This window comes from Schistocerca gregaria, chromosome X (assembly GCF_023897955.1).
Source record: "Schistocerca gregaria isolate iqSchGreg1 chromosome X, iqSchGreg1.2, whole genome shotgun sequence".
Taxonomy (NCBI): Eukaryota; Metazoa; Arthropoda; class Insecta; order Orthoptera; family Acrididae; genus Schistocerca; species Schistocerca gregaria.
The window spans coordinates 365,895,047-365,919,820 of NC_064931.1; the positions used below are offsets into that span (position 1 = coordinate 365,895,047).

Consider the following 24,774-nt stretch of genomic DNA (forward strand, 5'->3'; position numbering starts at 1 on the left):
ACAGTTCCCTGGTCACTCCTCATGATAGCCTTGTCTGTAATCAATACTTGCCATCGAGGACAACATACTGGGTTCTATTATTTAAGAAGTCTTCAAGCCACTCGCATATCTGTGAACGTATTCTATATGCTCATACCTTCATTAACAGTCTGCAATGAGGCACAATGTCAAATGCTTTCCGAAAATCTAGACATATGGAATCTGCCTGTTGTATTTTGTCCATAGTTCTGCGTATATCATGTGAGAAAAGAGAAGCTGAGTTTTGCATGTGTGATGCTTTCTAAAACCATGCTGATTCAAGGACATAAACTTCTTCACCTTAAGAAAGTTTATTATTTTTGAACTGAGATTGCATACTATGTTCTTCATACATCATCTTTGCAAAGTTGGATTCTACATTACTGTGAAACTATCAACAGAAAACAAACTATCAATGGAAACTGAAATTTGCTTTACAAATTATGATCACATTGTGCTGTGTTATCTGTTTACTGATATGCTGTTAACAAAGCATATGTGCCTGCCATGTTACACACATGCTGTCTGCTACAGCTAGAGTATGGGTGTACATTTATCTAGCCACCTTATGAGCTAGGAATTTGGCAACTTTCAATAATCTCTTAAAATTACTTGCAGTGTGGCTTATTTGGTAAAAGTTTGATGTTGTGTTTCTTTTGATGTATTCTTCCTGTATAAAAAAGTTTGGGTGCAGATTTTGCCATGTAAGAATGGACCATTTCCTTGCTAGTTTGGACTGTGATCCAATCTTGTAGTATGTTACCATTCAGAAGCTGAGGGAGCCACAGCTGTGAGGAGCTGATGCACTGGTATGTTTTCACATTAATCAGAGACACACTCGCACCTGTGTCCAGCCGGAAATATTTATTGTACTTTATTTTACATATGTAGTTCCATGGGACCAAATTGGGGAGCAAATCTCCAAGGTCACGGAATGTGTCAGCGCATGAAATTACAATGTAGAAGTAATAACAGATAAAATAAAATGTTTATGATCCCAAAAAAAGACAAGCCGTAAGTTTATGTAAATGCAATCAACACTATAACACAGGAAGCAGCTTAATTTTTCAAGAAACTCCTTGACAGAATAGGAGGAGTGATCCATGAGCAAACTCCAGTTTTGACTTGAAAGCATGTGGATTACTGCTAAGATCTTCGAATTGTGGTGGTACCTTATTGAAAATGGATACAACAGTATAGTGCAGTTTGTGCACAAGAGTCAAGGAAATGTGATCCAAATGCAGATTGGATTTCTGCCTAGTATTAACTGAGTGAAAGCTGCTAATTCTTGTGAATAACCTGATATTGTTAACAAGAAATGACAGTAAAGAATATATATCTATTTAGAGTCCTATGTCAGAACACCCAGACTAATGAACAGACGTCAACAAGAGGTTTGCAAACTTGCACCACTTATTGCCTGAACTGTCCATTTCTGAGCCAAAAATATCCTTTGAGAATGGGAAGTACTTTATTTTGTACTTATGTCATGAACTGCATTATTTGAAACAGTGCCTGTGTTGCACTCAACATCCTTTACTATCCAGCTAGTGTCATTAGCAAACAGAAATATTTTAGAATTTACCTGTAATACTAGAGGACATATCATTTATATAAATAAGGAACAGGAGTGGCCCCAGAATTGATCCCTAGGGCACCCCCCCCCCCCCCCCCCCCCCTTTGACCGTGCGCCAAGCAGACCCCACATCATAGCCATTCTCAACACTGTGAATGACAACCTTTTGCTGTCTGTTGTTAAAATAAGAGGTGAACCAATTGTGAGGTACTATGCGTATTCCATAATGGTCAAACTTCTGGAGCAATATTTTGTGATCAACACAATCAAGTGCCTTAGTTAAATAAAAAAATATTCCTAGCATTCGAAACCTTTCGTTCAATCCATCCAGTACCTCACAGAGAAAAGAAAATATAACATTTTCATTTCTGAAACCAAATTGTACATTTGACAGCAAATTAGTGAAATAAAATGATCAATTATCCTTAAATACACAGCCTTTTCAAGAACTTTAGTAAACACTGATGGCATAGAAATATATCTAAATTGCCTGCATTATCCCTTTGTCCCTTTTTATAAAGCAGCTTTGCTTCTTCAGGAAACTGACCATCCTTAAAGGAAAAATTACAAATATGGCTACGTACAGGGCTAACATGTGCTGCACAGTACTATAATATTCTGCTAGACACTCCATACCTGAGAGTCCTTAGTCTTCAGTGATTCAATTATTGATTCAGTGTCCCTCTTATCAGTATCACAGAGAAGTATTTCAGACATCAATCTCAGAAACACATTTTCCAAGTGAGTTATATGATTCCCTGTAGAAACTAACTTTCTATTTAATTCACCAGCAGTGCTTAGAAAGTGATTTTAGTAGTCATGTTGTACACCAACTGCACTGTAATTCCTGTTCAGCATTTTAGGCAGGCATGAGCATCAACCATTTGTCCACCTGAGTGGATGGCCATCACCAAACCATGGCCAGGAACGTAGTTGAAAAACCAATGGCAGAACATGCTGCTGAGCACAACATGCTCAATTTCAATTCTGTGTCACAATCTATGGTACCTATATCCTTCCCCTCAATACCAGATTCTGTGACTTACATGGATAAGAATTTTCCTTGCAACACATCATTTGATCGTGTAATCCTCCTGGCTATAGTCTCTGCTAACCCTAGCCCCACACCCACATCCACATCCATTCTTGCCCCATGATCCAAGTTCACTCACAGTACACTCACACCCTCCTCTACACAGTTCCCTCCTCCTCTGTTTATTTTTGCATCCCAATCCACTCCTGCACATCATTATGCCCAACTCCTTCTGCGTGAAGCAGAATTAACTTGCTGGTGTCACATTACTGTCCTGTGTACCTATGCTTCTTCCTTCCAGCTGTTGGGCCCTCTTCCCAAGTCCTCCCCCAGAGCTCCCACTTCTTTTCTCCCCACATCCTCTCGACCTAGCAACCTGTAAGAAATTGTTCACCTGCAAGCCTCTGGCTCTTGCATTCTTAGACTGAAGTTCTGAGGCAATAGTGCAATAAGACTCATTATATGCCCCTTATTTCCACACAAATCATTTACAAGAACAAAAGTTGTTTGGTATAAAAATAAATTTATTCTTGAAATTGCTTCACTATATGCAAAAGTCGCCCCCTCTCCCCCCCCCCCCCCTCCCCCCCTCCCTCCTTGCTGCCGCACTTGGCTGACCGAGAGACGTGGTTGCTCGGTGTGGTGTCTGCAGACTACCTGCCTTGAACAAAGGGCTAGGTGGTCCAGGTACATGGACCCATCACAGTTACAACAGTTCCTGGCAGGGAGCAGATTTTAATGGACAGGTTGACCTGTCCTATTCTCCATTTGCTTTTTACACATTTTTTTTTGTAGTTTTGACTGAGATTTGCATATCTTCTTTCCTTAACAAGTATTCTATGCACATTTCGTAATTTGGTGGTCAGTTGTCCTGACTATTAATAGAACTTTTTAGTGCTGTCCTTTGATTACTTCATAAACTTTCTTGTATACAGCCAGGTGAAATGTGTTCTGTGCTTTCCATTCTTGCAACATCCATAGCATATAATAGCAGTTATTTTCCAATTTTATTCATGAATCTCCTACTATATCTGGTGGTATGTCATCTGAATATGCTATGTAGCCACATACTTCACTTTTTCTTACAAGGGAAACTCCCCATTGCACCCCCTTCAGATTTTGTAGTAAGAGAGCCTAGTGGACAGCCCGTCAGAACACAGATCAAGCATGAAAACAGAAAGAAGGTGTACTGAACTGTAAAAAAAAGAGTAAAATAGAAACAATGAACAGTCCAAGGACAAGAAGTGCAATGTAGAGGAGCCCGAATCCTTGACCAGAAAACACATCTGGTGTGTCATACACAGCATTAGTGACAGTACATGTGTCATATGATAGGACTTAATTTGTACACCTGGTGGGTGTATGTCTCCTTGCCCAGTTTAAGTGTTTATATGAATGTGAGTGTGATCACTCCTAAGGAAATGATGAAAATGCAATAGTCTATCACATAAGCTGCAAAAAAAAATGAACGCAACAGTTTCACAATCACACAGTTTCTCTGTGCACTGTCAAAACATATGTTTTTAATGTTTTTGTTGTAACATAGTTCACATCTGCTTATTTGTAGTTTTTGGTATCTGTGAAATGTGTGTGTGGTATCTCGCCTGCTCTCACTGGTCATCGCATTTACTTGCAGTTGTAATGTATTCTTACCACATAATTTGGAGAATATGGCCCGTGTATAGTATTATAATTGTCAAGACTACTGAAAGAAAACAAACATTTCAGTGATCAGACAGATGGTTCATAAAGCTGTAAAAATAAATAAATAAATAAATAAAAATAAGAGGCACTAGGGATTTGGAACCTGGTCCATCCACTTCGCAGTCCAACACTGTGACCACTGAACCATGACACCATGGCTGTTGCACTCAACTCAATGATGCGCTTGTTAATGTTGGACCATTCATTGTTTCAAATTTTTTTTTCTTTCATAGTTCAGTACACCTCTGTCCTGTCTTCATGCTGGGGGGGGGGGGGGGGGGGGGAGGGGGGGGCGGAAAAGGTTCCTTCGTTAGCTTTACCAGTTCATTGTGTGGGCTGTGCTCAAGAAAACTGGACTACAGATCAGCCCTGTGAATAGCCCTGTGTCAGTTCCATTGAAAACTGTGTTCCATTGCATCTGCCTTATATTCTGAATGGGGCAACAGATGAAGATGGGCAAGTTAACTATGCAATATTTGGAACCAACTCAATGGCACACTAAAATAATATGGCCATAAGCTTGCAGTGCTGTATAGTTACATGGATTCTGGGTTTCCTGCTTTGGGTTAAGTTCATCTATGCCACACTTAGTTCTGCATTTGAAGTGTCATCAGTCTGATCATGCCATTGTGGGGTGCCTTTCTTTGAGAGGAGAAAATCCAGAAGCTGAGGATGACATAATTACAATACACAGGGTACAAAAATAATTTACTCACTGTATTCTGCATCATTTCATTTACCCAGGTGTAAATAAATAGTATGTGCAGAAATTGAATATAGTTAATGATCTGTAAACTGACTTGTTCCACATTATGATATTCCATGCAAATTATCTATAGTGCATATAACCGTCTCGCTCACTCTTGTTTGTAGCAACCTTGAAAAATCGTGTTTTCCTAAGGTAAATTAACTGACCCCAGTGCAAATAAAATGTCAACAATATTGCACTTCTGCACTTCTATTTGTTAAAAAAAAAGCTGTGACTATTTTGTCTGCTGTTGCTTCCAGACTCCTATGTTAAGTCACTTTACTGTTTAAACAATAGAACCCAGTACCTTGTCCTGGATGGTGAGTGTTCCTCAGAGACAAGAGTATTGTCAGGAGTGCCCTAGGGACATGTAATAGGACTGCTCTTGTTATCTGCATAATTAAATAATTTGACTGATAGAGTGAGTAGCAGTCTGTAACTATTTGCTGGTGGTCCTGAAGTATACAGGAAAATATCACTGTTGAGTGGGGTTACAGGATGACATAGACAGAATTTCTATTTGCTGTTATGAATGGCCACTCGCTCTAAATGTTGTAAAGTGTAAGCTAATGCAAATGATGTGCCACAAAATTTCGGACAAACTGCCGGATGTTTGTAAATCTCTGCCAAGGTATTTCACTGCAGCGTCTTCTGGCCATCTTCAGGTGATACTGACAAAAACACACTGAACTCTGGTATTTAAGGCCCCATTGGCACATGTGGGGTGGATTCACTTGGCGTTGCGTGTTCGCTACTTGAGCGTGTTCAATTCTGCTGCGCCGTGTGCCCTCCGTGGTGAAAACTCGCCACATTAATATCAATTTGATTGTCTTCCCATGGTTCTAGCATAGAACTACGCTGACTACGGAAGTCACAAGGTTTTTCTATGATTGGATTCCTTGCCAAATTCAATTGAAAACTGCCGTCTCTATCAATAAGAGACTCACTGTCAGACAGTCGTATTTCCACAGATTCATGAATAGCACAACTCCAAAAGTTAGACGTATGGGCCACAATTTTGGTCTCCCTGTAATTCATTACATGAGCATTGGAAATGCAGTGTTCAGCAATGGCAGATTTACGAGGCTGAAGGAGGCGAGTATGCCACTGATGTTCTACGGTGCAATCCTGTACAGTATGCATCGTTAGCCCTATATAAGGTATGCTGCATTCGCACGGAATCCTGTAAACACCTGCTTTGCAAAACTCTAGGTCATCTTTGCCAGATCCCCCAACAGTGACAAAATTTTTCCAGGAGGGTAAAAGATTGCTTTCACTTTATATTTTCTTAGTATTCTGCCTATTTGCACTGAGACATTACCAGTATATGGTAAATTGGCAGTCGTTTTAAAGACCTCTTCCTCTTCTTTGCTTTGTCACTTACAGCTCTGCAGCACTCTCTCCACTTTCTGGGACGAATACCCATTGTTCAGGAACACAGTCTGCAGGTGCTCCAGTTCTGTTTGAAAACTATCGGTGTCAGAGATGACGTGGGCTCAGTGAATCAAGGTCTTCAAAACATCCATCATTTGTGCCGGATGGTGGCAACTAGTGGCTTTGAAGTAAAAGTCTGTGTGAGTGGGCTTTCTGTATACTGAATGACCAAGTGTGCCATCGCTCTTACATTGCACCAAGATGTCTAAAAATGGCAGGCAACTCTCCTTCTCCAACTCCATAGTAAATTTTATGTTTTCGTGTATGGAGTTCAGATGTTGTAGAAACTCTCGCAGATGATCCATACCATGAGGCCAAACTATAAAAGTGTCATCAACATATCGCCAAAATACTGTTTGCTTAAAAGTGGCTGAGGCGAGTGCTCACTCTTCAGAGAGTTCCTTAAAAAGATTGGCCACCAGGGGAGATAAAGGACTCCCCATGGTGACACTGTCTGATTGCTCATAAAACTCGTTGTTAAATAAAAAATATGTAGAGGAGAAGGTGTGCTCAAACAGTGCTGTAATGCTAGCTCCAAAGCTATTGCCAATGAGATGTAGTGAGTCCACAAGAGGTACATTTGTAAAAAGTGAAACCACATCAAAACCGACCAACAAGTTATAACTTCACAGCTGCAGTAACTTAAGTCTGCTGATGAAAACACGAGAATTTTTATATGATGTGGCCCCTTTTCTAACATTGGTTCGAGCAAAGATGCCAAGTACTTTGCTAAGTCGTAGGTGGCTGCTCCAATATTACTCACAATTGGATGTAATGGCATGTTATCCTTGTGGATCTTTGGCAATCCATCAAGCCTAGGTGGAACTGAACTATTTGATTTCAGTTTCTTAATTACCTCCTTTGGAAAGGAACTATTAGCCAGAAGTTCTGCTGTTTTCTGTACCACTCGGGTAGCAGGATCCTTATGAGTTTTATGATATGTTGAGTCACTTAATAGAACACTGATCTTATTAATATAGTCCTCCTCTAGCATTAAAACAGTAGCATTATCTTTGTCTGGCTTAAGTACCACTGTATCCGGGTCTGCTCGCAAGTTCCGGAGGGCTACCCTCTCCATAGGCAAGATGTTACTCTCCAGCAGTGTAGCTCTTGTCAACACATGACAAGACTCCTGGCATACTTCCTCCAGCAAGACAAAGCACAGCTTCTTCGATGGAACTGACAAAGTCCAGTAGCGGCGGTGAAACAGGTGTAGGAGCAAAATTGAGACTTTTTGCTAACACAGACATATTCACATCATCTATAGGTTCCCCCATCAAGTTAATAATGGATCGTCAAGTAGGAACTTCCCCCAGCATCTGTGTCGAAAGTCAGTTGAACTTGGCCATTTGCCTTGTCGTAGCCTTGTCATGGCTCCAGTTTGCTTTGGCCCATGCCACACCATCCTCCCAGTCCCTAGACAATGCAGACAGCCTTGCTGCCAATTCTAAATGAAGATAATACATGTCCTTCGATACGGAATCCAGTTCATGTTGACTGAAATGAATTCTCTCTTGTACTAATGCCATACTAGCTTTACCTTTGATGTTATTTGCAGTGTCGCTATTAATAAAATGCACAGTTTTTGCAAACTTTGAAATAATACCCTTGTCTCTGCAACTTAATAGAAATATCAGAGAGCTTAGCAGCCTTACTCTTTTTTCACGTAACTTATCGAATCTTTGTATACACTGCATCAGTTCCTCCCTGTAGAGATGCTTGATGTGAGATTTAAAATTTTCCCAGCATTGAAAAACTTTGTGATCTCCATAGTTGACATAGTTCTGTGATGGAACCATGGGATGACAATCGAACTGATATCAATGTGGTGAGTTTTCACCGCAGAGTGTGCGGCGCAACAGAATTGAACATGCTCAAGTAGCACACGTGCAATGCCAAGTGAATCCACCATGCACGTGCCGGTGGGGCCTTAAATACCAGAACTCTGTGTGTTTTTGCCAGTATCACCTGAAGATGGCTGGAAGACTCTGTGCTGAAATATTGTGGCAGGAAGTTACAAACATCTTGCAGTTTGCTCGAAATTTTGTGGAATAATATGTACGCCAGGAAAGTTTTAAATCTCATGTAATGCCAATGTTTAGGGAAAAACTCCTGTAATGTTGGATACAGTATCAGTGTGTGCGCACACACACACACACACACACACACACACACACACACACACACACACACACACACACACACAAGTGAATTAACAGTTGACTACACTGCAGCTCAACTGAGCGAGGGGTGGTGTTATTGAGTGGGCAATTGGAATTAGGAGGTTGGAGACTGAGAGGGAGGGTTGCTGTATTTGTGGTATGCTGATTGGCACAGTCGTGTCAGTTTAATATTTAAGTATAATTTTCAAAGTGACACGAAATGGAATAAGCATATTAGGGCCAGTTGTAGGAAAGGTGAATGATCCACCTCAGTTTATTGGGAGAATTCAAAGAAAGTGTAGCTCATCTATAAAGGAGAAAACATAGAGATCACTTACGCAACCCATTCTTGAGTAATGCTCAAGTTCTTTGGGATCCTCACCACGCCTGATTCAAGGAAGAGGTTGGGGTAGTTCAGAGGTGTACTGCTAGATTTGTTACCAGTAGGTATTCTCAACATGCAGGTATTAAGAAAATGCTCTGAACTCATAGAAATCCACGAAAGAAGACAACATTCTTTTTGCAATACCCACTGAGAAAAGTTAGAGCACTGACATTTGTGACTTATTGTAGAACAATATTCTACTGCCACCAATGTACTTCTTGTACAATGACCATGAAGGCAACAGAAGAGAAATTAAGCCCTGTACAGAATCATGTGGACAGTTGCCTTCCTCTTGCTCTGTTTGTGAGTGGAATAGGGACGGGAATGATTATCAGTGGCACCTTCCTCCATGCACCGTTGGTGCACACTTTACTCTACAGACAAATCTTCTAGGGCATTCTAAATTATATATCTTCCTCAGCAGGCCATTAGTTGTTTAACGCTTACTGATGATTACTTCAGTTTATTCAGCCACATATCAGTTGCTTCATAAACATGGAAACTAATATTTATCTATTTTACTTTTTAGTTGATTCCCTAAATTCCTTAAAGCAAATGATGATTGGTTCCTTTGAGAAATGATATGGCAGACCCCTATCCAAGCTCGTACTCCATCTTCAGCATCATTGTCATTAACAGGATGTTAAATGCACATAATATTCCATTTATGTCTTGGTAATGGGCAGATACCTCCTCCATAAACTTGTGTGCATGGCAAACATTTCATTACTTTGTACATGCAAAGTATAACAGGCATTATTATTTTTATCACAATGTTTATTCAAGAAATTAATTGTACAACAGGAAGTAGTATATGCTTGACATTATTCAAGCATGAGGATGATTTAGAATAATATGAAATATAGAGGTAAATACTTCAAACAGCCAAGATTGTTAAATACAACTTTATTTTGATGACCAGTTTTGGCAACCTAAGTTTCCATCTTCAGATTTTATGTGAACCAATGAACCTCCATCATATGCCTATATACCATGACACATCATAAAAAGTTATTCTAGAAACATGAAGACTGTGATATATCGGCATGTCAGATGTAAAACAGAGTTTACATAAAATGTCGTGAGAGGTTCCACAGACTACACTCGCTCATGTTCATGTAACAACAGATGACTGAAGACTCTTCATTTATTTTTGCACGGACATGAGCCAATGTTATTCATGCAACATGCCGACATTTTATGTATACCTTGTTTTATATTTGAAAAGCCAATATTTCTAATTCCTCATGTTGTTGAAATGACTTTTTATGTCCCATGTTATTGTACATGTGATGAAGATGCATTGAGGCATGGTTGCACACAATCCAATGATAACAATTTAGACTGCCAAAACTAGTCATCAAAATAAAGTTTTATTTAACTGTCTTGGCTATTTCAAATAAGAATATGATCAATTTGACAATTTCTTTACTTCCCATCTATAAATGCCTGCAGTTAAGTTTATATTACAAGCTGTACATGACTATGAAACATCCCAGCAATGTTGTAACTAATTATACCATCACTGTAATACATTGCAAGGAGAAGAGGTAAGGAAAACCAGAAAGAGATTAAAACAATTTAGTCTGAGCTCATTGACTAAAAAAACATTTCATACTTCTCAAAATGAAGATGTAAAACCTCTGTTTTTCTTTTGACTGTAAATTTTGCAAGACTAGGAATTAAGGCATGTAACTACAATGTTGATGGGCAAAAATATAAGGTAGTTGTATATTTAAATTGTGGTTACTGCATTCGACAAAGTATCTTCACCATTGACTTGCAAGAAATTACTGTCATTGTCAATTTCTTTAGTTACCAGTACATGAAACTATAAACAAATAGGCTCTCATTGATATTTTGCCCTACTTAAGTTTCTCCTTTTTGAACATTTTAGTGCATGCGGTGCACTATGATGCTGGGGTTATTTTGTGCATGTTTTGAAAGTGTCAAAAGAAGTGTACCTGTTATAACCTTTAATCACAATAATTGCGTGGATTTTCACACTCTCTCTTAGAAACAATAGCTAACCACATGATTACAACTCAGTCTCTCGTATTCGACTGCTGTGCCGTGACATGCGGCCGGTGCCATTCGTAGCTAGGTGGCGCTCCCGCCCTCATCCGATTTGCGGAGCGCCTCTATCGCCGTTTGTGCGTACTGTCGTGGCGGCACTGTTAAATGTCGTGGCACTATCACAACACTTTTCCCCCCTTGAAAAAAATAAACACTCACTTCCTTGGAGACATGGACAGCGCGGAGACATCCATGGCCTCTTGTGAGGCCCCGAGGAGATCCCGCGCAGAGACACGAGAGTATGGTCGAAAATGTCCAGGACGGAAGCTCATGCATGGAACGTGCCTCCTGGATGAGATGATGGGTGAAAACTCCGGAGCAGCATCCATAGGTGTCATTGACCTGGGAGTGTGCTCCAGCGAGATGGGTCCCGGAGAAGGCGGCGTCGCGACTGGGGCCGGTTCCGGAGTACTTGGAAGCGGCAGCGACGGCGGCTGCATCAACACGGACGGTAGATCAGCAGCAGCAACAGGACTGGCGTCTCGGGCTGGTGGAGGCGAAGGATGGGGCAGTGGCACAGGCGTGGCCACCACTCGTGGGCGCATCTGGTCGTAATGGCGAACAACCGTGCCGTCGCCTGTACGGATTTCACAAAGCCGGCGGCCGCGAAGAGCCTTGACCACCCCTGGAATCCATTTAGGGCGAGATCCATACCCTCGTGCCCACACGTTGGCGCCCACCGAGTATTTTCCCGCACTAGGGGACACAGTACAAGGCCTGACAGGGTGAAGCAGGTGCAGTAGAGTGCGCGGTTGGCGGCCATGCAAGAGTTCAGCAGGGCTGCGATCACCCAGAGGCGTGAAGCGATAAGAACTCAGAAATTGCAGCAGGGCGTCATCTGTGGAAAAATCACTAAGGAATTTTTTCATCTGGCATTTGATAGTGCGGACAAGGCGCTCGACCTCCCCATTCGATTGCGGATGGAAGGGAGGTGCGGTAACATGATGAATCCCTTGTCCAGTACAAAAATCACGGAAGGCCTGCGAAGAGAACTGAGGGCCATTGTCCGTGACGATCGTGGATGGAAGACCTTCTAGCGCAAAGATTTTGGACAAAGCCAGCGTCGTCGCCGCAGTGGTGGGCGACGGACATCTAACAACAAATGGAAACTTCGAGAAGGCGTCAATCAACAGTAGCCAATAAGTACCGAGGAAGGGGCCAGCAAAGTCGGCGTGCACCCGTTCCCATGGCTGAGCCGGATCAGGCCACGGAGAGGGCATTGTACGAGGTGCCGCCAGTTGTTGAGCACACTGGCCACATGCAGCAACCATATGGGCGATGTCCGAATCAATGCCGGGCCAATAAATGTGCCTGCGGGCCAGGGACTTAGTCCGAGAAATACCCCAATGGCCTCCGTGCAACAGTTTGATAACATCTTTGCGAAGAGAGGCTGGCACCACGACCCGTGGAGATGCGCCATCCGTGGCCAGAAGAACAACACCATCACGAACAGACAGACGAAGGCGCAAGGCATGGTAGTTGCGAAGGGGATCCGATGCCCGGCCCCTGGTCCTGTCTGGCCAACCCCGTTGAACAAAACCGATCACCCGACGCAGGACCGGGTCCCGCGCAGTAGCTGACACAACCTGCGAACCTGTAAGTGGAAAGCCCTCGACCGCACGACGTTCTTCCTCATCAATGTGGAAACAGAGGAGTTCATCACGATCGAAAACAGGGTCGGGGCCCATCGGCAATCGCGACAATGCATCAGTGTTGGCGTGCTGGGCCGTGGGGCGATAGTGAATCTCATAATGAAAACGAGACAAGTATAAGGCCCAACGTTGCAGGCGGTGAGCTGCCTTATCCGGAAGTGACGCCGAGGGGCTGAACAGAGAGACCAGCGGTTTGTGGTCAGTGATGGGGTGAAACTTAGAACCATACAAAAAAACGCTGAACTTTTTTAGAGCATAAATGATAGCGAGCGCCTCCCTTTCGATTTGAGAGTAACGCCGTTGCGCCTCGTTGAGGGTCTTGGAAGCATAGGCAATGGGTCGTTCCGACCCATCCTCATACCGATGGGCGAGAACAGCCCCTAGGCCATACTGTGACGCGTCAGTCGCCAGAACCAAGTGCTGACCCGGACGGAATGTGGCAAGACAAGGCGCCGACTGCAAATGAGCCTTCAGGCGGACAAAAGCCTGCTCACACCCGTCGGACCAACAGAAGGGGACGTTTTTGCGTAACAGCTGATGCAGAGGATAAGCTACCGCAGCTGCGGATGGAATGAATTTGTGATAATAAGCAATCTTGCCTAGAAATGCCTGAAGTTCTTTGACCGTAGACGGCCGGGGTAGAGCGTTAATGGCCGCAACGTGCTCACGGAGAGGGCGTATGCCCTCACGGGACAAGTGGAAACCAAGATACTCAATGGAGGGTTGGAAGAACTGTGACTTATCCAGATTGCACCTCAACCCAGCCGAATGCAAAACCCGAAACAGTGAACGTAAATTACGAAGGTGCTCCTCAGTGGAGGCTCCCATGACAACAATGTCATCCAGATAGTTTATGCAGCCGGGAACGGAAGCCGTGAGCTGTTCCAAAAACCGCTGAAAAATGGCCGGGGCGCTAGCGACGCCAAATGGTAATCGCTGGTACTGATACAACCCACAAGGAGTGTTGATAACGAGAAATTCCTTGGAAGGAGCGTCCAATGGCAACTGATGGTACGCCTCCGATAAGTCAAGTTTGGAAAAGAACTGGCCCCCATCTAGCTTGGTAAACAACTCCTCAGGACGAGGAAGAGGATAAGTGTCAATGAGGCTCTGAGCGTTGACAGTGGCTTTAAAGTCACCACACAATCGCAGACTCCCGTTTGGTTTAGAAACCACCACGATCGGCGATGCCCATTCGCTGGAGGTAACCGGAAGGAGAATCCCTGAAGCTGTTAACCTGTCTAGCTCAGCCTTGACAGGTGCACACAACGCCACCGGAATAGGGCATGCCCGGAAAAACTTAGGGCGAGCCGTAGGTTTAAGAGTAATGTGGGCTGCAAAATCCTTGGCACAACCCAGACCAGCAGAGAACACGGACGAAAATTCACAACACAATCCATCCAGCTGTTGATACGGAATGTCCTCAGATATGAGGTGCACATCATCATCAATGGAGATCCCGAACAACTGGAAAGCATCATAACCGAACAGGTTTTCAGTGCCCGCATGATCCACCACATAAAACGTGAGGGGCCGAACAACAGACTTGTAGGCAGTGGAAGCATCAAACTGACCCATGATAGGAATTTTCTGCTGATTATAAGTCCTCAGATTGCGCGTAACTGGAGACAAAGGAGGGGAGCCCAACGCCAAATACGTGCGAGAATTAATAAGAGTTACTGCAGAGCCAGTGTCCACTTGCATGCGGATGTCTTTATTCAGAACACGAACAGTAACAAACAACTTATTTTTTTGAGAAAGCACACAGTGAACATCCATGTCCGACGCCTCGTCCTCGTCGACAGGAACTTTATGGGACTGACACACAGAAGCAATGTGGCCTTTTTTCCTACATGAATTACATGTGGCCCAACGTTTTGGACACGCTGCCCTGTCGTGCTGTACGAAACAACGGGGGCAAGAAGGAAGTGCGGAAAGAACCGGCTTCTGTGGTTGCTGGTTTCGCTGCGAGCGTTGCGGCCCAACGCGACGTTGTTTACGCGAGTGAACCGCCGCCACGTCTTCGTTCTCCTGTGCAACAGGCAAATTGTCCTTGTCGAGAGTTGACTGTACAGCGCCTACATCACACCACGCGTCGATTTGCGCGCCAGCAGCGTGAGACACTTCAAAGGATTGAGCGATGCTTAGAACTTCCGACAACGACTGGTTTGGCAGTTGTAGGGCACATTGCCGAACTTCTTTATCAGGAGCAAGCCGTAGAATAGCATCCCTAACCATTGAATCAGCATAAGACTCGTGATGAGTGTCCGTGACAAACTGACATTTCCTACTCAGGCCGTGTAGTTCTGCCGCCCAAGCCCGGTAAGATTGATGGGGCTGTTTACGACACCGGTAGAACGCCACACGGGTGGCAACAACGTGGGTGTTTTTCCGATAATAGGCAGACAATAAGTCACACATTTCTTGGAAGGACAGGGAGGCTGGTTCCCGCAGAGGGGCTAACTGAGATAGCAGCTGATAGACTCGAGGGGAAATCCAAGATAGAAATAACGACTTACACATAGGAGCGTCGACAACGCCGAAAGCCAAGAAGTGTTGCCGCAAACGCTTCTCATAAGGAAGACAGACGATGAGTAAGCGACGTCAACAACGCCTGAATCGCTGCCGTCAGTTGTGTTTGTTGTTCAATGAGCACTTGCATAAGCTGTTCCATGTCTGCCCCGTCACGAACACGCAAATCCACAACGCGGTGAAAATATCCCGACCTCGTCGCCAAAAAGTGTTATAACCTTTAATCACAATAATTGCGTGGATTTTCACACTCTCTCTTAGAAACAATAGCTAACCACATGATTACAACTCAGTCTCTCGTATTCGACTGCTGTGCCGTGACATGCGGCCGGTGCTGTTCGTAGCTAGGTGGCGCTCCCGCGCTCATCCGATTTGCGGAGCGCCTCTATCGCCGTTTGTGCGTACTGTCGTGGCGGCACTGTTAAATGTCGTGGCACTATCACAACAGTACCCTTTGAGCACCAAAGGCATGATATGAATTACAACATTGCTACTATCAGCCACTGCAGTTAAACCACAATTCTGAAGTCGCACCCCCATGAGACTATGCCCACTTTCAAGATGGTGTTGCTATCTACTGCAGACAGAGCAATATCTAGAAGGAAGCTGACAAAGTGGATGGGTGGATGGATGGGTGAATGCATGGCTGGATCACTTAGTTCTCGTGTGTTGGAAGTAGAGGAATTGTGGACAAACTTTAGATAGATTGGAAATCACATTCTGTAGAAGTGTGTGCAGAGTTAGTGGATTAAGGATGGAAATGACCCTTGAGGTTTAGTAACAAAATTTGGAAAGTACTCAGTAAGCAAAGGACATTGCACGCTTGGTTCAAAAGAGAATGCACAAATGATGACAATCAAAAGTTAATAGAGATTTAGCCAGCTGCAAAAATATCTATGTGCAAAGCATACAACTACCACCACCCTCATACGTTAGGAAAGGATCTAAAGTAGAATGCAAGAAAATTCTGGTCCAACGTAAAATCGCTAAGCAGGTCGAAGACTTTTATAAACTCACTTGAACAAGTTCATTACTGTGGGGCAACACTTGTGCCTGGCAACAGAGTGATATAGTGAAAGTTAATTTTATCATTATTTAATCAAACAGTGATTTAACTTGTATAATGCAACATTATTTTATCATTGTTTAATTAACTAAGATTATACTCTGATTTTCCTCATACTTGTTCACCTTGGCTACATAATGACTGGTATTCTTTACATGTGTATGAAGTATGCCACGTACCTGCTCCTCTTTTGAAAAATGATGTGCCCTCTCAAAGGCAGATGAGTAGGAAAAAGAATCGTGTGATGTTCAAATACAGTATTAACAGTGTACAGCTTGACACAGGCATGTTGATTAAATATCAAGGCGAAAAATTGCAAAATGATGTGAAATGGGAATGAGCACAAAGGATGGTAATAGGGAAGGTAAATCACTGACTTCAGTTCATTAGGAGACTTTTGAGAAAGTGTAGTTCATCTGCAAAGCAGACCCGTTCTTGAGTACTGCTAGAGTGTTTGGGATCCCCAACAGGTTGGACTGAAGGAAGGCACTGAAGAAAATTCAGATGCACATATCTAGATTTGTTACCATTAGGTTTGATCGACGTGCAACGAAACTCAAATGGGAACTCCTAGAGGGAAAATTACATTCTTCTTGAGGAATGCTATAGAGAAAACTTAGGGAATCAGCATATGAAGCTGAATGCAGAAAAATACCACTGCCTTCAATGTTCATTTTGCATGAGGACCATTTGTTTTTCCCTCGATGTATTTACAAGTGGAACAGAAAGGAAAATGACTGGTAGTTATACGTCATACTGTCTGCCATGCACCAAAAGGTGGCTTGCAGAGTAAGTACTTAGATGTAGCGGTAGATTTAGATATAAATGGACAAATGACAGAGTTTGAAAATCCAAAATGGAGTACTTGCTGTCTATGTCATCAGCACGCTGATATCTAAAAAAAAAAAATTTCTAAGATCTTAAACCAACAGCAATACAGTGCGGGAAAGTAATGAATCCTCAGGGTAAGGCAGCAAGTGTCAAGTGAATATATCTGAGAAATTGGTATTGGCAGACAGTTTGAGACACACACTCTAGACAAAGATACAACATTTCTAGAAAATCCTTTGACTTGTAATGGAAACAGGCAGCTAGTTCTTCAGTTCCAGAGACAGTGAGCCATGCAACTGTTGTCTCTCATTGTTGAGAAAGAAATGAAGTGGAATTTACTTTCAGAATTGTTGCAAAGAATGAGGTCACATGAACAAATACAGGATTTTGTTGACAGTGCAAGGCTATCAGATATTCAGCAAAAAATGGTTTCCATAACAACTACATTAATATTACCAATTTAGAATGACTTTGTGATATTTTTATTCAGCATTTACAAATGCGAGTGGCATTGCCATGACAACATTTCACTGGTATCCTGCCACTTGAGAGCACACACACACACACACACACACACACACACACACACACACACACACACACACACACACACACACACAGAGAGAGAGAGAGAGAGAGAGAGAGAGAGAGAGAGAGAGAGAGAGAGAGAGAGAGAGGAGGGTTAACAGCAGTGAGAACCCAGGGCCAAGGTCAGATGCACCCCTGAGGAAAATGTTTTCTATTTTGCTAGTTACCTTAACTGTTGTGAAGCTGATGCAAGCATGTATCCTAGTAGTTGAAAAGTTCACACTATCCAGGACTCTCCTAACCATCTTCAAAATTAGGGAAAATAATGACCATACTTTTCAGTACTTTGACACACAGAGGTTCATATAAACTCAATTGCAAGTACAGCTAGTTGTGTGTTCTTTATGGGAATTTGCAGTAAATTGTACCATCCATTTGTGTGGCACAACATTTCTGCTGAGACATTGATGGAAGGTTTAGTCCCGAACAGTGTAGGGAAGTATGTAAGTCATTGAAATCCACAATGTGACTAAGGATCAATAACATTATGAATTAAGCTCTTTTGCTGATTTCAGCTTCCTCTGTTTATTGAATGTTTCCTTTTTGACCAGGGTGGCAGCCATCATATTACTTGGAAACCAATCCTTTAGTTTGGCTAATAGTGAAATGACATTCTTTGCTGTGTTCTGAACTACTACAGAAATTATTTTTTGTATTTTAAAATGGATACATCTTTCTCTGTTATGTAAGAGATAGTTCAGTGATAATCAGATATTTCATTTTAGGCATTCATGTACACATATCTGTGCATTTTTTGTTAATGAAAATGCACAGGCTTTCAGTGAAACTTTTTCATAATGTGGTGACACTTACTTCCATACTTCATTATCTGTGCAATGATGCAAAGCTATTTAACATTGAATAAAATAATGACTTTTGGTCTCATAATAATTTGTATATTCTATATTTATACCAGCAGTCTTGCCATTGGCTACGATCTGTTTTTGAACCTCTTGCTTTTTTAAAAAAAACTTGTTTCATTTTTCACTTATCTGTTTTGTTACTGCCCCACCATATCCTTTCCCATCTGTTTCACCATCATTGCCATATCTACCCCACTACCCCACCTGTTACACTTTTTCCTCACTGGACAGCTCTCTTATGGTCAAGTACATTTGTATTTCATTTGACTAAGTGCAATGTATGAATTCGTCCTTTTCCATTGCATGATGCTGGGCTCTGAGTTGCTTTCTCTTCCCATCTGCATTCTATCTTCCTGTCCTATTCTTACTTTCACACACCAAAATCATTAATGGATATGACATAATTACTATGTTTTTGTCATTTTATTGATATATTTTTTTATTTTTTTAAAATGTAACACAGTCATGGACACTTCCATCAAGAAACATAATATCATGAGAAAATGTAATTTGTATAAACTGGTATTTATGCTATGCATTTTGGTAATGCCACAGTGATAGTATTTCAGAAAATGTTTGCCAGGGCAGTGCTGGTAATAATTTAACAGTTGGTTTATATATTATTAAACTTGTGTACACCACCTATATTTCTCTATACAGAAAACTGTCACACATCAGAGCTGCAGTAGTGGAGTAGTAGCAGTAAGCGCTAGAATGTATATACAGAAAGTCACTTTGCCATGTAGAGCCTCTTTATTATTATTTTTTTATAATTATACCACTTCCAGTGAACCATATTACATAGTTTTCTTTTCTTTTCTTTTTTATCCCTTCCCTTCATCCATGCATGCCCATGTAGGTGACCTCATCTAGAAACACAGGAAAATGTGTTGAACCTTCTGTGCTCCCAGTAGATGCTGCCATTTCCCTGTCCAGTCCTATCTGCAAAGTAGCAGATGACTGTGATGTGGTAGATAATGGAGGCACTGCTTTTGGTGAGGAGAAGGAGGAGGAGGAACAGGAGAAAGAGAAGGTTGAGGAGCAGGAAAAGAGAGAGGAAGACAAGAAACATTTGGTTCCTGGTGGATACTGTTCTGATTCATCATCTAACATTGTTACTCCTGATGCTGACCACAGTGAAGAAGCAGGGGAGTGTTCTGGCAGTGAAATGAAAGAAGCAGCTTCACCAACTGAACAAGGTTCTGGAAGTGGAAATTTTCAAACATGCAGTGAACAGGGGAGGCGGAAGAGCCATTCTTGGAAAAATTTTAGCTTGAAGAAGCAGCTTAGTAGAGTGGACCAAAAATTTAAAAATACTTTCTCTGTAATGCCACCACTCGCATCAGAAAATAACCAAAACAACAATAAAGAAAAGAGGTCAGCAGTATTTTACTGTTCATCATCATCAGAAGTTTTACAGATACCCTTACTTCCCTCAACAGAACCTTCTCCAATTGAGCCTTCTAAAGAAAATACTGTATTGTCTGAAGGCTCAAAAGTGTCAACAAAATTTTGTGATGAACATTGTGTAACCAGTAATCTAAGTGAAGGTTCTGATGAACAGCCTTTACCTGTTAATCAAGAACTTTGCACACAAATAGTGATTAAGTCCCCAGAGGACAACCACTTTCAGTCAACAGAAGAAACAGTTACAAAAAGTCTGGAAACTAAAGATGTTCATTGTAGTGAAAATTTGTTTGACAGTATTAAAAGCAATGAAACTCATGATGGAATATCAAATGATAGCCATGTAATTGAAGATAAAGTTATCACAAAACTCAGCAGACCAGTAGATCTACCACTGTTTGATTCAGATGGAAAACCTATCAGGCCCCCGCGAAAAGACAGCAAGAAAAAATCTGTTGACAAACATGAAGGCCACTTTCTGTCAGTTCCAAACATCAGAGTGCACAAGGCTGATCATTCTCTTCATGACCTGAGGCACAAGGATGATGCTGGCACAAACCAACCTTCACTTGGAAATCTGATGCGCCGTTTCAGTAAGTTTACACCATTGGAGTTTGATTGCTCAATCATGTCTGAATTTTAAATGAATTCAATCTAAAATCGAGCACATTAGAAGGGTTGTAGTAATTTGGAATGGATGGTTGAATGACTGAATGTAAATATTTTGGATAATTTTAGATTATGTAGTTTTAATAGTGTGGTGCAGTAGACAGGAATGGTTGTTGGAACTGCTTATTAATCAATTATTATAAAAATTATTTCTTCTAATAGGCATAAGGGAATGGTTAATAGCGTCTTTCCTTATGTTTCCTCCTCAGCATCCTACATTTAATTTTTGTGCTGGTGTTCTGTTTTACTTCATAGATAGTTGATGTGTTGCCTTTCCCTGTCTTGCAGAATAGTTTTCCAAATAGTTCACCTATAAATAATGCTAACAGTGAAATTTGAAGTATTAATCAGTTACAGTTTGACATAATTCCCAGATATCTTTATTACTAATCCACATAGCTTTTTTTTTCAGGCTTCATTTTACAGCCATTGGGTGACGAATATTCCCAGTTCTGTCTTGCTTTGTGTTTTTAGATTTAATCCTCTTACAATCTTAATTTATTATTATTGCTTTAACACTGATGTCTAGCATTCCATTGCACTTAAAGCTGGTGGTTTATGATTGTTTCTTGTTTCCCTTTTAAAGGATTCAGATGGCGACCATAGCTGCCTTAAATACCTTTTCGGTATACATGTGTTTGGTAAATACTAGATAGAGGCTGTAGTAAGATAGCTGCCATGTACTGTACTATAGTTGGAAGGTGAAAGAAAATAACAGCTCATAGTCCTGTTTTGTTATAAACCATATCTGTTACGTGCTACTGTTTGTCATATAGCTGTTATTTTCTATAATGGAATGCAGATTACAATGGGGTTAAAAGATGTCATATATCTTCAGTAATAATCCCCCATTTAACGAATTTTAGATTTGACATGATGGCATTGTCTAATTTTTCCACTTGCGTATACTTTCTAACCTAGTTATATATTTCTAAATGTATCTTGTAGTTAATGCTATATTAGTGTGTAATGCCAGATTATCATAATGTTAATTCTTGTTCTGTAATTTTTGTGGGACATTCTGAAGATAAATGACAATCACTGCTTGATGTACTAACAGAACTCAGTGCTGTCTAACATTTGTGCGCCCCCAATTTGTAGATAAACGGTGTCTGCGTCTCCCCGACTGCGGGCAAACAGAATGTAGGTGCTGGCAGCACTTGTTCCCCGCGCGCCAGGCCACCCGAGCCAGTCAGGCGCTCAAAGTCCCAAGGTACCCGTAAACTGCACAAGTGTATGAGTACCACTTCATACTCTGAGGCTGAGGTTTCCATGGGTTCGGGGTCCTCAGCTTGCTCATTGACATCAGGAGGTGGTGGTGGTTGTGGTGGTGGTGGTGGTGGTGGTGGTGGTGGTGGTGGTGTTGGCTTGTTTACTCGCTCCTTGGCGCTGGCTGAAACTCGTGCTACTGCCGGTTCACACAATCTCCTCAATACTCGGCAATATTGCAGTTTTGGTAGTACTGTCACCTATCTGTTTTTAGTATTTAAGTACATGTTTGGCACTTAAGAGACTGCCACAAGTGTTCTGTTTGTTAATAGCTATAGATAGCACTTTGCTCTTATTTTGTTTTGTTGACCTTATTCACTTGTTAGGTACTTACTTTTCTTACTGCTGATTAGTATCTTGTGAATTTTAGTAGCACTGAAGGAAAGGAATAGAACTCTCATGTTGATTCTATTAGCTCATATCACCTCTCAGATTACATTCTTTCCTGTTGGCAATGTGATAGCTGAATCATGCTTACTTCAGTTTTGCATAACTGTGTACTGTATTGTCTTGACTACGTATCAAAACTTAACTGTTTCCATTATATATCAGTTCATTTATCTTGTAATGACATTAAATGCAGTGAAAGCAGTAAAGACCACTCAACAAATTTTCACTTGATTTTAGCAAAGTATATATATGTATAAAACTGCTGAGTAACACTCCAGAAACAATAAATTATGTTAGTTAACTGAAATTAATTTTTTTTTGTTAATATGGCTTCTGAAAATTTTCATTTTGGTTCCTGAAATCCAGATCAGTGAACATACCAATACCAGTGGTGCAGCACAGAGCTCTTTTTCCAGCATGAAGTACTATAAGTAGTTAATGTTGCAAAATGGTGACGTACTATCCAAAACTTCAACTCTTTTTCACTCTATGGACTGTTCTATGTAGTTAAACTGGCAGTAGGGGTTTAGTTTTTCACATGCTAATACTCTGTCTTTCACAGAGCTGTCTTGTGCAAATATCTGCTCTTAAAAACTTATTTACAATTTTTATTTGGTTTATTATTTCATCAGTTCAACAAGATGTTTACTTATTGACATAAATGCTTTGAATATCTCTTTACTCATTACAAAACATTATCAAACATGCTCGTATACTGTCAAATAATATTAAAATTTATTATTATTCTTGATTTTAAAAAATTAATGGCCAATACTATAAAGTATTACTCACTGATAAAAAAAAATTGTCAAAAAATTTTAAATAACTGTTCAGAAATTTAAGGGGTTATCATAGAGAAATTTTAATCAGAGCATTTGTACATTCAGTCCATTAAATTGACTTATGAAAGCCACATCACCTTAGTCTTAATTATACATTGTTGTGTATAATGTTAAGAGCATTATTCTGTCTTCCATGGGCTGCTTAATTATTCTCAAGCCTTTAAAGCAGTCTTTATTTCTGAATGTTGTGTTTGGCCTTGAGTTGGCACAATTCTTTCATTCTTTTTCCTTTTATATGTGGTTTTCTTTCCTTCTGCTCTGCCCCTTCTGATGTCTTGCCTTGTGAATGCCTTAATTGAACTTAAATTTTCCATTGCATGCAAGGTGAGCTTAACATTAACTTTTTTTTAAATAATGTAAACTGTGTAATTACTTTGGAATGTATCAATTCAGTGATCTGAAAGTCCAGAAGTAAGGTTCATGGCTATTGCACCTTGCTGAGATAGCAGCTTCATCTGGATACTACCTTGCCTTGGGACTTGATAATTTTATCAGTTTAACTGTGTAAAATGTTGAGGCACTGTTCTGGGCATGAAATCTGCACTTAAGAAACAAGTTAATAACAGGGAGAGATTTCTTAGGGCTTAAGCAAATGTAAATTTATGATGTATTGCAATTATGATTCTACTCTCTCCATACTAACAGCTAATACTAAAACAATATTAACAATTTAGCATAAGTATTTGATTTATTTGCAGAATTCAGAGTTCACTCCATTTCTTTGGATAACAGTTCAACTGTTTGCAATGTTATAGTAATCAGAGAACCTTACTTTTTGGCTTCCACTTTGTTTTTTGTTGAACAAAGGGTGTAGTCGTGAAATAAAAATATATCAAGTTATGGTTTTCTGCTGGGAAATGCAACTATTCTTGTAGTAGATCTGTTCTGCATGAAATGCATGAAAGTTTGTTCTTTGTAGTAATTAAATTTCTCGTAGTAAGAACCAGTGTGCTATGTAACTAAATACAAGACATATCTAAAGCAATAAATGTCATGCACTGTCCTTTCCCCTATTATGAAATAATGTCTCATACATTTTATGATGACCACAAAATTCTTCAGTACTTCAACTATTCATTACATAAGACATTACCTAAGTTCTGTTCTATGTTTAGCACTATGTGCTGTCAAATAGAAGTCAGATGCTTGCATTAAAAAATCAATGGACTATCTGTGATTGAAAAACACATAAGGTTTTCTTCCACATGTTCTCTGGCTTCTTAACTTCTGTTATGAGACATATCCACTTGTTCATTCAGCACATTTTGTTCTAACAGTTTAACTGGATTCAACAAATTTGCATAAAATTGTTTAAATACTGATAGAAAAAATTATCATACTCTCATTTATTTCTCTGTGTAATTATTTCTGTCTAGTCTTCCTCATTAACCTGTGTTGAAGCTAATGTCAGATCTTAATTTACTCATTAAACTTTAGTTGTAATAAGTATGTCAGCATAGTGACATGCACAAATGTTGCTGTTGGTTGCTCTTCTGAATGCATGGGCACACTGGTTGATCTATTGCATC

At 40.9% G+C, this 24,774-nt stretch overlaps 1 protein-coding gene across 6 annotated transcripts in view; it reads left to right on the top strand.

The window, feature by feature from the left end:
• Window positions 1–24,774, top strand: part of LOC126299600 (syntaxin-binding protein 5) — a 901,795-nt gene that overhangs the window by 714,393 nt on the left and 162,628 nt on the right. For 3 of the 6 annotated variants that reach the window (XR_007552829.1, XM_049991623.1, XM_049991624.1), the window contains exon 14: window positions 19,528–20,668. Coding sequence is in view for 5 of the 6 variants with exons in the window: in XM_049991623.1 (XP_049847580.1) it covers window positions 19,528–20,668 (1,141 nt within the window). In the remaining variant the exon portion in view is untranslated. Of the gene's footprint in view, window positions 1–19,527; window positions 20,669–21,845; window positions 22,201–24,774 lie in introns of all 6 variants that reach the window. The other 3 variants (XM_049991625.1, XM_049991626.1, XM_049991627.1) reach the window with 2 other exon arrangements.